Genomic DNA, 17821 nt, shown 5'->3' with positions numbered 1-17821 from the left:
TTTATATCATAAATGTGGATGTATTTTATTGGTTCACTTTCTTTCTTGATAGTTCTGTTGACTGATCATTTGTGTTCTTAATCCCTCACCGATAGCTTTTTAGCAGCTTTCTCTGTGTTTGATGGATATGTTACCAATCTGTTCAGTTCTATTTATTGCTGATTTTTTGTGACACTGAAAACCATGTGGAAAGGTGCAATGGCAAAAAAACGCATGTAATAAAGGTGCAAGAGCAAAGTGCGACAGAGACAGGCACGTACAATACGCAAGGCTTACGCTGGTTTCAAAACTTCCAAAACAATTTAGCTTTTGATTGTGGAAGATTTCACATAAACCAAATACTCACCAAATTCTAGTTTATCTCGATTGTTAGCCAGTGCATGTATAAGGCCAATAGTCCCACAGGCATTACTGATGGTCTGTTTCATGAAATAAACTTGTGGATTGACTTTTTGCCCCTCAGATTTTATTTTTGCTTCCTGTTCTTGCTTGAAGGCTTCATACTGAAGGAAAAAAAAGTTATAATAACTACTTGCTTCCAAATATGTTCTTTACCATTTGCAGATCAAATGAAAATATTGTCTAGTTCGGTTAGCCTCTTGCCTTTACTGAAAAAACAAGGTTGTCGCATATTTTTCTTGGGTCTTTACTAGTCCGGATAAAGCACTTATAAATATCTCTTTTCCTAATGAGTTTGGAACCTGTGAAAGGGTTTTGGAGCCACTGTCATTGCACTCAGATTTTCAAAACCTTTTTTACGTCCACCTGAGAAAGCAGACGGGGCCTCGGTTTAATGTCTCATCTGAAAGACGGCACCTCCGACAGTGCAGCACTCCCTCAGCACTGCACTGGAGTGTCAGCCATAGATTTTCCAGCGCTTGGGGCCTATCATCTTCAACAATATCTCCACCTCACACTCACTTTGCAGCAAAGGTAAATCAATGTTTATCTGCAGCACCAGAGACTGGAGGTCCTTGCACCAATTTGAAGGGTTACTTTTGCAGTTTTGATCACAGTTCTTGCCAGCACAGCGGACAGGGCAAGTTGGTAATTTAAATATACTACATATACATGCAAATGAGTCTAGTAATTTCTGTTTGGGGCTGAAAGTAGGGGAGAGGAACCCCCACAAGTCAATGTGGTAGATGTTGCTGTACCGGTACACAGACCTGACTCTTTCAGCTAACCCAATGACATGCAGGGCCCAACCGGACCCCCATAGTCAACCAGAATTTGACCTGACCACACCATTAAGCAGACCCGGGCATCAAATAGTGCCTGACCCAACCCTCACCCACACACCCATCCATCCATCCATCCCACCACTCTATAGTCAGGTAGAATCCAATCTGCCCAGACCCCACCATCAGGCAGAAGTGTGATAAGAGCTGTGATTGCCAATGGAACCGTCCCCATGGTAATGGAACAGCTGATCTTGCAGCTAACCTCCCAGAATTGCAAACCACAAGGGAAATGCAGGTAAACATGGCCAACTAGTGATACTCATCTCGCTTATAGGTCAAGGGGGAGTGGGATTAATTGGATAGCTCCGCCAAAGAGCCAGCACAGGAACAATGGGCCTAACAGCCTCCTTCTTCTGTGCTGTATCATGCTGTGAAAGAGTTTTCAGGTATTGGCTAAAAGGTTGGGGGCGAGGGAGGTTGCAAATAAGCAGTTTTAGATGTGGATCGCTGTGTACCCAAGTACACAGAGTACACTGTACAAAGGTCACAGCAGGTGGTTATGAGTCATTTCAGCAGAAAACCAGCTGCAGTTTTTACAGCACATCTCGTCCAAATTATTGCTTTGCTTCTCATCCACACAAAACAAACAATACTTTGTCTAATCCCATCCAGCAGTTTTCCACCAGTCACATTTTCTATTTGGCTACGGCTGACTACAATCAAATTATCTATTGCACTCAAAATGCAAAAAGAGGCAAGTCAGAACTTTCCTGCCACAAAAATCACGTGGACAAAGATGCTGACAGTTCAGATCTTAGAAGAAGATCCTAATGCAGGCTGCCTAGATATACCACATGAAAGTCACAGTAGATATTATCTGTCTCTTGCTGTGTCAGTAGTGACATCATTACATGTCGAACGTGTGTGTTCAAATAGGACCTTTGTAAGTGCAGGTTACACAAAGAGACTGAATGAAAATGACTCACTAAAAAAAAAACCATGGTTATTTTCCCATACTAAACATCTAGACACCCTGAAAGATGAGGGTTCCCTCAGGAATATGATCAAATAACCCTTAATTACCTTAGTTGAACACCATGGGCTGGATTTTGCCGATGCTTTGGAGGCGGGACTCCCACTTGTCGGGTTTCAGTCCCGCCTACATCGACTTGTGGCCAACCCACGCTATTTTCCCTTGATTGACCTTGTTAAGCCCGCCCAGCAGGCTCAGCAGGCCAATTAAGGGAAAGCCGGTTACAGAGAACGTCAACTCTGTGAAGCTGTCAAACTCTGACATTCTCTGTAGTTTGAGGAGTTCTTGAATTCAAGACTCAACAATCCTCTTTATTTTGCAGAAATTTTGGAGAATGCAGCGACCATCTGTCATCTCTGCCACGGGGGTGCGAGACTCACCGCATCCCCAACGATTGAAGCCTGCAGGAAGAAACAAAGGTAAGTAAACATTTTCTATCACTTTCCACTTACCTCACACACTTACCTCTCCACACTTGGACCCATCACTTACCTCCACAGCGCACTTTTGCACCCCTCCGACACCCGCAGACCCACTACTCGCCTCGGTGACCCTGGCGGGGTTCGGAACCATCGGGAAGCCCGCACTTGTGTGGGCAAAATGGAGGATAATCCTCTCATCTGCCTGTTAACTACCTGTTAACAGGCAGATAAGTGGCACTAATCCCCTTCCCGCCTCCAAGGAGACGGGACCCGGCACGGGTCGGCTACCCACCTCCTGCCAAGATGGCACGGAGACGGGTTGGGCACCTGCCCCCAGATTCTGCCATTTTCTCCGCAGTCCCGCCTCCATAACCGCCTCCCCAGGGCTGGCAGGTTCGCGCCCCTTATCTTTTAAACTACCACGTGTTTCCCCCTCACGTCCTCCCTGTCCTCTTAGTACTTTGAGGACCTAGCGTGCTTCGGTTGGTCTACAAGGAAGCACGGTAGAGCTACCAATTTCCCTACCTCCTTTCGCCCGTTGGTGCCAGATTTGGCTGGTCTAACCAGGTCACGGTGCTCTGCCAGCGGTAATGACTACAAAGACCCTACCCACCCCAGCCACAGTCTGTTCGCCCTCCTGCCATCTGGGAGACGCTACAGATGCATTCGCACCCGTACGACCAGATTTAGGAACAGCTTCTTTCCCAGGGCTGTCATCCTACTGAACTCCACAAATAAACTCTAAAGCCTGCACATCTGCCAATGCACTTTATTATGGTTATATTTATGTTAATATACTACAAGCCAAATGTATGTTGAATGTTTAAATGTCTTAATCTAAATGTACACTCTCGGGAGCCGCAAGCCTACATTTCGTTGTACTGCACTTGTGCACTAACAATGACAATAAAGTTGATTATGATTATGATCCCTCGTGAGTCAAAGCTCCAGCTAGGCTTAGTTGGGACATCCATAAATCAATTCTTCAAACCCCCACCCTCGCCTCTACTGACTTAAGAATATTTACCAAGAGAGCCCCACCAGACCAGCAGCACACAACGACAACTTATATATTTATATAGCGCCTTTAACGTAGTAAAACGTCCCAAGATGTTGCACAGGAGTATTTTAAGACAAGTGTGCAGTTCTGGTCGCCACACTATAGGAAAGATGTGATTGCATTGGAGAGGGTGCAGAGGAGATTAACCAGGATGTTACCTGGGCTGGAGCACTTCAGCTATGAAGAGAGACTGGACAGGCTGGGGTTGTTTCCCTTGGAGCAGAGAAGGCGGAGGGGGGACCTGATTGAGGTGTACAAAATTATGAGGGGCATAGATAGAAAGGAACTTTTCCCTTAGTAGAGGGGTCAATAACTAGGGGGCATAGTTTCAAGGTAAGGGGCAGGAGGTTTAGAGGGGATTTGAGGAAAAACTTTTTCACCCAGAGGGTGGTTGGAATCTGGAACTCACTGCCTGAAAGGCTGGTAGAGGCAGGAACCCTCACAACATTCAAGAAGCATTTAGATGAGCACTTGAAACACCATAGCATACAAGGCTACGGACCAAGTGCTGGAAAATGGGATTAGAATAGACAGGGCTTGATGGCCGGCGCGGACATGATGGGCCGAAGGGCCTCTTTCTGTGCTGTATAACTTTATGACACCGATCCACATAAGGAGAAATTAGGGCAGATGACCAAAAGCTTGGTCAAAGAGGTAGGTTTTAAGGAGCGTCTTAAAGGAGGAAAGAGAGGTAGCGAGGCGGAGAGGTTTAGGCAGGGAATTCCAGAGCTTGGGGCCTAGGCAACTGAAGGCACGGCCACCAATGGTGGAGCGATTATAATCAGGGATGCTCAAGAGGGCAGAATTAGAGGAGCGCAGATATCTCGGGGGGTTGTGGGGCTGGAGGAGATTACAGAGATAGGGAGGGGCGAGGCCATGGAGGGATTTGAAAACAAGGATGAGAATTTTGAAATCGAGACGCTGCTTAACCAGGAGCCAATGTAGGTTAGCGAGCACAGCGGTGATGGGCGAACGGGACTTGGTGCGAGTTAGGACACGGGAAAGATGATCAACATGTAAATGTCTGAGACATCACAGCAGTGACTTTTTTTAAATTCATGAGAAAACGCCATTTTTGGACAGGAGCAGATTATTTTGCTGGCAGTTGATAGTAACTGTGCAGTCACTGAGTTTATCCATTCATGCGCAAGATTCCAATCAGCCACTTACCCTTGTATCTTCCGAGCAGGACCAGTGGTTTGTGATGACTGAATAAATTGAATTACGTTTTAGAGCATGCAATCACAGGACTTGTGATTAAGGCTCTGGGGATCACATTCAGCAATTCTGTTCATTTATTCGTTACTTATGAGGGTTACCTCAACCCAAAAATACACCATGCCCCCTCACTTTCCCACTCCATATCCCAAGTATCACATGACATATGCACAGCTCAGAACCACAATCCATTTCAATGAATAAGAAATTCTACATTTTATCTTATGTAAATTCTTTTGCCTGAAAATCGGAGGGCGGGAGGGGATTATATTTGAGTACATATAGTGTGCCGTGCAAAACAGTCGCAGTTGAATATCAATCATTTCAGAGACTCAGCTTTTACAGTACACGACATACATACTCTGACCTCCATTGGCTCCCGGTTAAGCAGCGCCTCGATTTCAAAATTCTCATCCTCGTTTTCAGATCCCTCCATGGCCTCGCCCCTTCCTATCTCTGTAATCACCTTCAGCGCCGCCCCCCCCCCCCCACCGCCGAGATATCTGCGCTCTCTAATTCTGCCCTCTTGAGCATCCCTGATTATAATCGCTCAACCACTGGTGGCCGTGCCTTCTGTTGCCTGGGCCCTAAACTCTGGAATTCCCTGCCTAAACCTCTCCGTCTCTCTACCGCTCTTTCCTCCTTTAAGACACTCCTTAAAACCTACTTCTTTGACCAAGCTTTTGGTCACCTGCCCTAATTGATCCTTATGGGGCTCGGTGTCAAATTTTGTGTCTTAAAATACTCCTGTGAAGCACCTTGGGACGTTTTATTACGTTAAAGGCACTATATAAATACAAGTTGTTGTTGTGTCCAAAACAGGCAATCTACTTTGGTTTCTGCAAGTGGTCAGCTGAAAGGGTTTGGCACCGTCTTTCTGAATGCGTTTGAACAACATTCCACTCGGCCTAAAACCCAACACAATGTTAAATGACATCAGGAATTCACACATGGCTGTGAAAACTTTGGATTGTCTGAGTGCTCTTTGAACTATGGCTAATCAAATTATAGATCCTTTACAGAACAATAGATCTACTCGGAGCTCCGACACGGCAAGAGAGCGAGCCCCAGGTGGGCAGAGGAGACGCTTCAAGTACACCCTCAAAGCCTCCTTGAAAAAGTGCAAAATCCCCACCGACACTTGGGAATCCCTGGCCCAAGACCGCATAAAGTGGAGGAGAAGCATCCGGGAAGGCGCTGAACACCTCGAATCTCTTCGCCGGGAGCAAGAGGGAAGCCAAGCGCAAGGAGCGCACGTCAACCCACCCGCCCCTTCAACCACCGTCTGCCCCACCTGTGACAGAGACTGTAGGTCCCGCATTGGACTCATCAGTCACCTGCAAACTCATTTTTAATGTGGAAACAAGTCATCCTCGGTTCCGAGGGACTGCCTAAGAGAGAAGAGAAAGATGGGTTATTTTGTAGTTTCCTATCAGACGCATATGTATTCATGTGCCAACGGTACGGCTCAATCAATAATAAAAGGTGTAAAAACCCACCCATGTGATAAACACAATTAACATGGCTTGCCAGGCTGTTAATTGCCTCTACTTAGTCTACTGCGCCTGCAGTTGCTCTAGAATTGTTCCATAAACGTTAAATATGAACAAAATGAAAAATGCTGTAAATCTGAAAGCAAAACAGAAAATGCTAGGTGGTGCTCAGGTCAGGCAGCATCTGTTGAGAAAACATGAGTCAGTTGAGAAACGGAAGATAGATTATGAAAGTAAATTAGCAAAAAATATAAAAACAGATAGTAAGAGTTTTTATAGTTATATAAAAAGAAAAAGGGTGGCTAAAGTAAATGTTGGTCCCTTAGAGGATGAGACCGGGAAATTAATGGTGGGAAATACGGAGATGGCAAAAACACTGAATGAATATTTTACATCAGTCTTTACAGTAGAAGACACTAAGAATATCCCAACACTGGACAAACAGGGGGGGGGGGGGGGGGGGGGAGGAGCTAAACACGATCAAAATCACTAAGGAAGTGGTACTCGGTAAAATAATGGGACTCAAGGCGGATAAATCACCTGGACCTGATGGCTTACATCCTAGGGTCTTGAGGGAAGTGGCGGTAGGGATTGTGGATGCATTGGTAATAATTTTCCAAAACTCCCTGGACTCGGCAAAGGTCCCGGCAGACTGGAAAACTGCTAATGTAACACCCTTATTTAAAAAGGGCAGTAGACAGAAGGCTGGAAACTATAGACCGGTTAGCCTAACATCTGTGGTAGGTAAAATTTTGGAGTCCATTATTAAGGAGACAGTAACAGGACATTTGGATAATCATAATTTAATAGGACAAAGTCAGCATGGTTTTATGAAGGGGAAGTCATGTTTGACAAATTTGCTGGAGTTCTTTGAGGAAGTAACGTATAGGGTGGATAAAGGGGAACCAGTGGACGTAGTGTATTTAGACTTCCAAAAGGCATTTGACAAGGTGCCACACAAAAGATTATTGCTTAAGATAAAAAATCACAGGATTGGGGGTAATATTCTGGCATGGATAGAGGATTGGCTTTCTAACAGAAGGCAGAGAGTTGGGATAAACGGTTCATTCTCAGATTGGCAATCAGTAACTAGTGGTGTTCCGCAGGGGTCAGTGCTGGGTCCCCAACTCTTTACAATCTATATTAACGATTTGGAGGAGGGGACCGAGTGTAACATATCAAAGTTTGCAGATGATACTAAGATGGGCGGGAAAGTAGTGAGTGAGGAGGACATAAAAAACCTGCAAGGGGACATAGACAGGCTAAGTAAGTGGGCAGAGATTTGGCAGATGGAATACAATACTGCAAAGTGTGAGGTTATGCACTTTGGCAGGAAAAATCGTAGAGCAAGTTATTATCTTAATGGCAAGAAACTGGAAAGTACTGAAGTACAAAGGGATCTGGGGGTCCTGGTGCACGAAACTCAAAAGGTTAGTATGCAGGTGCAGCAAGTGGTTAAGAAGGCCAATGGAATGTTGGCTTTCATTTATAAAAATAGGGAGGTATTGCTTCAGTTGTACAAGGTATTGGTGAAACCGCACCTGGAATACTGCGTAGTTTTGGTGTCCATACTTAAGAAAGGACATACTTGCTCTCGAGTCAGTACAAAGAAGGTTCACTCGGTTAATCCCGGGGATGAGGGGATGGACATATGAGGAGAGGTTGAGTAGATTGGGACTCTACTCATTGGAGTTCAGAAGAATGAGAGGCGATCTTATTGAAACATAAGATTGTGAAGGGGTTGGATCGGGTGGATGCGGGGAAGATGTTCCCGATGATGGGTGAAACTAGAACTAGGGGGCATAGTCTTAGAATAAGGGGCTGCTCTTTCAAAACTGAGATGAGGAGGAACTACTTCACTCAGAGGGTGGTAGGTCCATGACATATGCTGCCCCAAAAAGCTGTAGAAGCTACATCATTACATAAATTTAAAACAGAAATAGACAGTTTCCTAGAAGTAAAGGGAATTAAGGGTTACAGGGAGCGGGCAAGAATTTGGACATGAGTCTCGGTTCGGATCGGTCATGGCCCTGTGGGTAGCGGAGCGGGCCCAGGGGCCGTGTAGCCTGATCCTGCTCCTATTTCGTGTGTCTAATTCTGTTAGATTCAGGAGATGGATCTGTGATAGTGGATTGGCGGTTAGGATCAGATCAGCCATGATCTTATTGAATGGCGGAGCAGGCTCGAAGGGCCGATTGGCCTACTCCTGCTCCTATTTCTTATGTTCCTATGTTCTTATGTTGTGAAACGCAACCAGCATATCAAAGTAAAAACAACTTGCATTTCTCGAAGTGTCCTTAATGCAGAAAAATGTCCCAGCACAAGAGAAGAAAATCTGAAACTCGCAACAAATCATGTCCACAAATTCCAAACATAAGAACGTAAGAATTAGGAGCAGGAGTGGGCCATACGGCTGATCTTCGACCTCAACGCCACCTTCCCACCTGATCACCATATCCCTTGATTCCCCTAGAATCCAAAAAATCTATCAATCAATCTCAGCACTGAATACCTCAATCCCATTCACCCATCTCCCTCCCCTGTGCTCATTGACCTACATTGGCTCCCGGTTAAGCAACGCCTCGAATTCAAAATTCTCATCCTTGTTTTCAAATCCCTCCATGGCCTCGCCCCTTCCTAGCTCTGTAATCGCCTTCAGCCCCAGCCCCCCACCCCCCGAGAATATCTGCATGCCTCTAATTCTGCCCTCTTGAGTATCTCTGATTAAAATCGCTCCACCATTGGTGGTCGTGCCTTCTGTTGCCTAGGCCCCAAGCTCTGGAATTCCCTGCCTAAACCTCTCCGCTTCACTACCTCGCTTTCCTCCTTTAATATGCTCCTTAAAATCTACCTCTTTGACCAAGCTTTTGGTCACCTGCCCTAATTTATCCGTATGTGGATCGGAGTCAAATTTTTGTGTCTTAAAATACTCCTGTGCAGCACCTTGGGACATTTTACTACATTAAAGGCACAAGTTGTTGTTGTTGAATATACTCAATGACTGAGCATCCACAGCCCTTTAGGGTAGAGAATTCCAAAGATTCACAACCGAGTGAAGAAATTCCTCCTCATCTCAGTCTTAAATAGCCGACCCCTTATCCTGAGACTATGCCCCCTAGTTCTAGACTCTCCAGCCAGGGGAAACAACCTCTCAGCATCTACCTTGTCAATCCCCCTCAGAATCTTATATGTTTCAATGAGATCACCTCTCATTCTTCTAAACTCCAGAGAGTATAGGCCCAACCTACTCAATCTCTCCTCATAGGACAATCCCCATATTCCAGGGATCAATCTAGCAAAACTTTAATCATTTTTTCTGTATATAAAAATCTGGAATCACCTGGTACCAAAGCCCCACATAACCACCAAGGAAACCTCAGGTAATGTAGATCTGCAAGTACTGAATTCTGGAGAGGATTTCACATCTGCGGAGTCCACATCTGCGGAGTCTGCATTGACAACAAGGTACTCCAGCTACCATCAGTGCGTGTTGGAAAATTGCAGACATGCTCCTCACGATATTCCATCCATGGAAATTCAATGGGTGGAAAATCGTGGGCATTAATGTGCCTGCAATTTTATGATCAACAGGCAAGGTGCTACGCCATCAGCACAGACTCTGAACATTTAGGTTACTGTGTGCGTGTTGTTGAGCAAAGGGTATAGTTAATCTACATAAATGGTACATACTTTGTTGTGACTGCCACAACTAGAGGCAGGAGCTGGTTTTTTCTCCCTAAAAAAAGTGGGTTGGGAGCCTGGGGGCAGTTAAAGTGTTAAAAATGGGATACCCGAGCTGATCCCGCCTCCAACCCACCCACTTCCGGTTTTGCCGGGGGCGGGCGACCAACCCGCTCCCAGGGGGCGTTACTTCAATTTAAATATTCTAATGAGGCTGGAAGTCTCTTTTTCACCCGTCCGTTTGGTGTTTAACTGCCTGTGGACGGGTTTCACACAATTCGTGAAACCTGGCAGTTAAACCGAGGCGGGGACTACTGCATCCAGGAGCTAAGTGGCTTTATACCTACCTCCTGGATCCAGGGTCCCGGACGTACCCATCCCCACGAGGCCTCCGATCACCTTCCCGGGCCTTCCCCTCCAACCACCCCCCTCCACACGATGATGCTGAGGCTGGTCACAATCCTCTCTTGCCCCCCTCCCCTACCCCCCGATTGATCTCTTCCCTCCGCCCTCCCCACTCCGATCCCCGACCCCTGCTGATGCTCTCTGCCCCTCCCAGTGATCCCTTACTCCTGTCGATGCTCTCTTTCCCCCCCCCCCCCCTTCCGATCGCCGATCCCCCTCCCGCGATCCCTCCCCCAGATCGGCCCACTCGCCTACAGCCAGCCAAGCCTCTCAATCTGGCTGCAGGCGGGTGGGTGGGTGGGAATCCGAGGCCTCGCATTCAAATCAGGCCCTGCCATTAAAGTCGGCAGGGCCTGCGGGAAACCTGCCCGCTTCGGAAACCCCCACCGCCCCCAACTCGCCTCCTTTGAGAAAATTGCGGCCAGGAAGTCCGATTGATTAGAAGAGGTTAAATGGTTTGGACCAGTTTTATCATCAGGCCTAGCCAAAGCTCAGAACTTCAAATCGGTCAAGTATAAAATTAAAAAACACAGATGCTGAGAAATCAGTAATACTTCATAGAAACAAGTCAGGAAAGAGGCTTTTCAGGAAAAGAAAATGATGTCAAACTTGCCAAGAAAATTTGTTCACATCATCATAAGTATATATGTCCTGCATTATCAGTCTATAGATTACCTGAAATGGAGGGTTGAAAAAAAACGAGCCTCATTAAAATGTGCAGACAATTACAAAAATGCACAACATTTACAGTCTGGGTTGACAACAAGTTCCAGACGTGTCCAAGTGCCATCGTTTCATCATGCAGATGTAAGGAGTGTAGAGCCAGACATACCAAAAACAGATACACATCTAGCCCAAGGCCCAGGGACATCAACAAGACTTAAATGCTCAATTACACAAAATAGAGACCTCCCCAAACTATCATTTTCCTACACCTTTATCATCATCTGTGCGGCAACCCCGAGGCTCAAAAAACATTCTGCACATGACACAACAGATAAAAGATTTTAAAAATTACAGGTTAATTTCTGGCTTAAACCTGCAATTTTAAAGAACTGAAGACAGAGCATGGCATCGACTCCGTGACTTAACATTACGTTTCATTGTGTTCAAAGAAACGGGTTCATGCAAACAGATATTTTGAAACCCATTGAAGCTGCTTTCTTCCATCATTTATAATTAATGGCACTTCTTAGTACACATGTATTTCAAATTCCATTTAGCTTTATTAAAAAAACGTTACAACAATAAGGAGCTTCATTCCGAACATGTGGTTAATTAATGGGCCTGACAAAGCCGAGAGAAAAAAATGATGACGTTCGTGACCCAGGGAATGAGAGAACGAGAGAACAAGCGAAGCTCAAGAGATTCAGATGACTTTTTTCTAAATGATATTTAACTTTTTTATTTAAAAAAATACGTACAATAGCTGTAATTATACCAGTCTAGACAATATTACATGCAAAATAAAAGTATCTGGTGACCAACTTTATGTGGAGGATCACCCGTGACATCAATGAATGAAAAAGGCAGCAGACAGCTCGAGAGTATCGAGACGCTTTCACAATGCTGGGTCAGTTTCAGGAGAGCAGTGCTAAACTGGCCTCCTGGCATCGATCTCTCTGGTTTACATTTCCAACTGCGCCATTGTCCTATCAGAGATCTTCAGAAGTAGGGCGGTGGGGGGAATCTGCCCGTTCACCCAGATCCACGATCCTGCTGCTGGAACAAGGTGTCATGGCAGTCTGCTTTTTGGAATACAGCCATGAGTTGGAAAAGTGTGTCTACTGTCAGTTGCACTTTCATATTGTAAAAATGCCACTGGACAAGTTTTAAAAAATATATAAAACCGTGAAATCACAGATATTACAGACACCCATTGTTAACTCCGACAGCGAGGTCCCTTAAAATACCCTCGAGTTAACTGTTTGCATTAGAGAATGCTGTGTTTCAAGAACAAGTGTTTGGCAAACGATTTACTGTTGGAAGGAGCCATGTATCATTTTAGACATGACAACATGACACGCAACTGCACTCAATGGAAGGAAACCTGGCATCCTTACCCGGTCATGTGACTTCAGTCCAAAACCAAAATGGTTGACTCTTAACTACCTTCTGAAGTGGCCTATAGCAAGCCACGCAGTTGTTTCAAACCACTACAAAGAATAAGAGTAAAACCAGACAGACCACTCGTCCGTGACCTAGGCATCTAATTTGGACATGGCGATGGCACACCCAACTCAATCGACCCTACAAAGTCCTCCTCACTAACTTCTGGGGACTAGTGCCAAAGTTAGGAGAGATGTCCCACAGTCTTGTCGAGTAACAGCCTGACAGTCATACTCACGGACTCATAGCCATCAACCAATGTCCCAGACTCCTCCATCAACCAATGTCCCAGACTCCTCCATCACCATCCCTGGGTATGTCCTATCCCACCAGCAGGCCAGACCCACCAGATGTGGGGGCGAGGTGGCATACAGCCGCGTGGGAGTGGCCCTGGGAGTCCTCAATATTGACTCCGGACCCCAAGAAATCTCATGGCTTCATGTCAAACATGGGCGAGGAAAGCTGCTGATTACCACCTACCGCCCTCCCTCAGCTGATGGATCAGTACTCCTCCATGTTGAACGCCACTTGGAAGACTCACTGATGGTAGCAAGGGCACAGAATGTACTCTGGGTGGGGGACTTCAATGTCCATCACCAAGAGTGGCTCGGTAGTACCACCACAAAAAGATTCTGTCCAAATTCCACTTCTAGTTTTAAAAAAATTCTTGTGTACCAAGACATCATCATCTTAGGAATGCTAGAGTACGGAGACACGTAACTAAGGTAAATGCAATGGGCAACCGTCACATGCTCACACGGCACGCGATCAAATCTCCAGGAATACGTCCAAACAGGGTTGTCCACCTTAACTCTGATGCTTCACAGCAGTAGTGCTGCATCATTTAGTAGCACCAAAACCTGCATATCCGGGGGGGGGGGGGGGGGGGGGCACGGGTGGCGCGAAAGGAAGTGTGAACCTGAGTTTGAACTCACAGTTGTCCAGCTGAGAATCCTGACATTTAACCAGCAGACCTACTGGAGAGGAACTGATTTGTAGTTTTGCCTCTCATTCGTCAGAATTACCGTTGGAGGTTAACATCTCTTTGGGTTGTAGGTCTACACCAGCACATTGTTCGCATAAATCCAGGAAACTCGCACGAGCTGGTCTTTTGCATCGGAGCAATGCAAATGAGTGACAGAGGGTTTTGGTGGACGTATCTCAGAAGTGCCGCAAATGATCAAGGAAATTCACGCGCACCAAAGTTTCGGCATAAAACCAACGTTAATCAGTTACGTGCAAATTTCCTTGGGGGGGGGGGGGGGGGGAGAAGAGAAACGGCACAACGCCACACTTACCAGGAAATTCTGGGCCCGTGCCTCAGCCATAAAGTGAAGACTCGACTAGATACCATTTTTCTCACAAAAGCTACTCATTGGCTTGGGCGAAATTTCAAATTAGGGGGAGTTTTGTGCTATGAGCCTGCACCCAACTAGGTCGAGACTTCCCCCGACGTATTTCACATGGGACGCCTTCCAGCCAGCAGACATGGTCCCATCAGTCTGCGATGGAGTCAAGCCCAGGTCTCAGAGGAGAAAGGCAGAGTATGCAGTGCAGCACAGTCATTAATTCCTGTCAAACACTTTTCAGCGGAAGACAGGTTAATAGAATGACTGTGGCAAAATACAGCCTTGAAGTGAACATTCCTTTTATCCGAGAATCCCCAGTAACTGGCATTCAGTGTAACTTTTTTTTACGGAAAATGTCAGAATTACAAACAATATTTAAAGATCTACAAGAATTGCTGTGGACCGGTGATTTTTTTTAGGGCCTTCACTATAAAACACAATTGGCTGTGTACAAAATAACACTATATCTAGCATTTACCCACGTGATCTTATTTCTTTCCCTCCTCTTTCTACCCCCTTCTCTTCTGAAAGTGGCGACACTTGATGAGGTACAGTCCCATAGGTGGTGTTGGTCCTCTAGTACCTCAGCCAAGTGAGTGTTCTTTATGTGTCGGCCTGTACAGTGAGTGCCAACAGGAGTGTTACAAAGCAGTGAAACATCGGAGAAAAAAAGACCAAGATGACTATGAACAGACTACAAAAGCTCTAGCAGTTTTATTAAAAGGGAAATGTCACCAGTGGGTCGGAGGGGAAAAGAGTGGAGGAAGTACCCTCAAAAAAAACTATCCCTCGTGCAGTACTGTCTTTTTTTTTTAAAGTGAACTACATTTCAGTCAAAGGAGTTACTATGAGAGATAACAAGCAATCGCACAGGAGGAGGTCAGGTCATTCGGCCAGTTCGGTCTTTTCTAGCCAGGAGACTCTGCTGTAACCAGCCAGCAAGGAAGGATCAGCATCCTTCCTGCTCCTGAAAGCTGATCTCAAGACTCGAGGTCAAACGTTCAGAGCCAGCAAGGTCTCAGGTGAAAGTGCAGAAACTGCTGCCCACTGAGCAGGCAGTCAATCAATATAATATTGCTTTTACTCAATGCTTAGCTCAGCACTGAAGCTGGGACAGCACAGGCTCAACGCCCAGCGCTATGATTTGGAGCACAAAGGAATGTGCTAGTCGCATTCATTTAGCTACACAGCACGTCTGCTAGAGATGGAGGAAATAAGACACACGCTTCCCAAATGGTTCAGTGGGTGCTAGATTCATGCAGACCAAGGAGGTCCCAGTTTGATCCTTGGTGTGTTAAGTTAGCTGATTAGCCAGGACAGTGATGGGGCTCTACAGTCAAGATTCAAGATTCTTTATTTGCCATATGTAACTAATACAATGGAATGCTTACTCCCCAATCACTCCCACAATAAAGCTGTGGGAGCTCACCGAGACACGTCAGCTATTTTTACAGCGCCGTGTCCAGAAAGTCAATTCTTTGGCATCCAGTGGCAGTGGGAGCACGATGTCCCTCAGCCGCTCCGTCCTCCCCACTGTTGCCGGCTCGGCTCCACGGGCGGTGGCCTGCTTCTCCCGCTCACCCTCTGGCCACCATTCCCGGCTCCCCTCCTCCCAGTCGGACTGCGAGTCGTCGAGTCTGCTGCTGCGTCCCGATGCGCTGCGCTCCTCCGCCCGACTCGCCCAACACATCCTCCGGTCGCCGCGGCCTCCGCCTCACCGTCGCCGGCTCCACGGTCCGACGGCCCAGGCCTGCTTCCGGTCCAGCCTCTGGCCGCCATGCTCAGCTCCTCTCCTCCCGGTCGGAATCCCTTCCTGCTGAGGAGCGGCCGGCCGACGTGCCCTAGCGGGTCGACGTGGCTGCTGCTGCTTGCCGCGCTGTGCTGCCTCCGCCCGACTCGCCGAACACCTCGCTCCGGTTGTGGGAGCGAGCGGCGAGAGCGGGCCGCCCAAAGCAGGGAGAGCGCGCTAGCACCGGACCGTCTCGGGCGCCATCTTGGCCAGCTATAATAGAAGGGAATGAGTCACCCAGAAATCTGACACCAGATTGCTATCCAGTGTACAATTACCACCCAGGAAACTGTTTCCTAACACGGGCCCGGATTTTACGGTCAGCGGCGAAGTGGCGCCGCTCGCCGCTGACCTCGAAGAAAGTTACCCACAAAGATCTAGCGACCTCTGCAGCATGGATTTCACCTCTCCCGACATTAATTTGATTCTGGCACCACCTATAGGAGATCTCCAGTGCCTGGCAACAGTGATGCCATCAAGCTGGCTAAGCAACCAATCACATTGAAGAATTCTCACAGACAGCAAACCAGGAAGTAAAAAGCACTGATTATCCTTCACTTTTTAATCATTTTACAGATAGCAAAATAAAGATTGGGACATACACATGGGATTAAGGTAGAAGCTGAAATATCATAAACTTAAAAAAAAATTTAAAAAAAATCTAGGAATTTTTTTATAAGGGAGAAATTTGACATTCCACAAATATAAAATTAGTTTTTCCAAGCCCAGAGAGGTTGTTCAGCAGTAATTATGACTTAGTACGCCGTTAAAAAATCAGTTACACTTCATTCAACAAGGCTGAACCTTTTCCAAGGATTTTTACAGCGAGAATAGTGCGTAGAAAGTGGAAGTTCACGTCAATTCAAGGATTTTAATTGATTTCCATCTGCGAGGACTGCAACGGCGCACCCTGGGAGGAGCAGGGTATCACTGACAGCAACTCCGGCATGTGCTGAAGCCAGAAGTTGCTGTCAGTTTTACATAGTAATAATGACGGCGAACATTGACAAACTGAAAATTCTGGGCTTTAGAAACTACCAAATGCCAGTTTAATATTCACAAACACAATTTTGGGAGGCTTCCCTGGAATGATTATTTCAATATAAAATGTACCGTAAATACAAAACACAAGAAAAACAGTAATCAGGAGCATAAGTGGGAAAAATGCAGGCCTGCACTTTTGAAGGAATATATAATACAGGATATGCCCCATCTTGAGAGTCCCATATTTACCATCTTTTAGTTAGAGAAGTTACCAGTCATATTAAAAGAAAAACCAAGTACCTTTTCTGTAACTGGGAAGAGTAGAAGAATTGAGCAGACAGGTCTTGGCACCAAATTGAGGAGTTCAGGATCCATTCCAAAGACATCGCCAAATTGCCAGCTGGGCAGCAATCCCAGTTGCTGCATGAACTGGTGGGAAAATGCCTCAAGTCAATTCAACAGGTAAACTCATCCTCACATATTCATCATGCATACAATTAAATTCACTGAATGGAATGAAACCCACATGGATTAGAATATGCCAAAACACCTCATAATTGCTTTAGAAAACAAAGACTTGCATTTATATAGAGTCTTTCACGACCTCAGGTGTTTTAAAGTGGAGTCACTGTTGCAATGTAGGAAACGTGGCAGCCAGTTTTCGCACAGCAAGCTCCCACACACCGCCACGTGATAATGACCAAATAATCTGACTTAGTGATGTTGGACGAGGGATAAGTGTTGGCCAGGACACCGGGGAAAACTCCCCTGCTTTTCTGCGAAAGAGAGACATGGGATCTTTTACATCCACCCGAGGGGGCAGACGGGGGCCTCGGTTTAACGTCTCATCGGAAGGACGGCACCTCTAACAGTGCAGCACTCCCTCAGCGCTACACTGGAGTGTCAGCCTAGATTTTTGTGCTCAAGTCCCTGGAGTGGGGCTTCAACCCACAACCTTCTGACTCAGAGGCGAGAGAGCTTTTTATTCTTGGGTCACTGACCTGAAAATGCAGCCATAATGCGGTTTCCTTTCTAAAAAGTCACCATCAGTCTCCTACCTAAGCGGCCATTTTCAGCCTAGTTTCTGAGACAAA

General features: G+C 46.3%; 1 protein-coding gene across 1 annotated transcript in view; it reads right to left on the bottom strand.

Moving 5' to 3' along the window:
* The window catches only part of uchl3 (ubiquitin carboxyl-terminal esterase L3 (ubiquitin thiolesterase)), a 54302-nt gene extending 37122 nt beyond the window's left edge, over positions 1–17180 (bottom strand). The window contains 2 exon segments of the mRNA XM_085998504.1: positions 347–503; positions 17028–17180. Coding sequence (XP_085854630.1) covers positions 347–503; positions 17028–17153 — 283 coding nt within the window. The 5' untranslated portion in view covers positions 17154–17180.
* Between the last annotated feature and the right edge of the window lie 641 nt (positions 17181–17821).

The sequence above is a fragment of the Somniosus microcephalus genome, chromosome 10 (genome assembly GCF_052327205.1).
Source record: "Somniosus microcephalus isolate GS21.2 chromosome 10, FLI_Smic_1.0, whole genome shotgun sequence".
NCBI lineage: Eukaryota > Metazoa > Chordata > Chondrichthyes > Squaliformes > Somniosidae > Somniosus > Somniosus microcephalus.
This window is presented reverse-complemented; position numbering and strand designations above follow the sequence as displayed.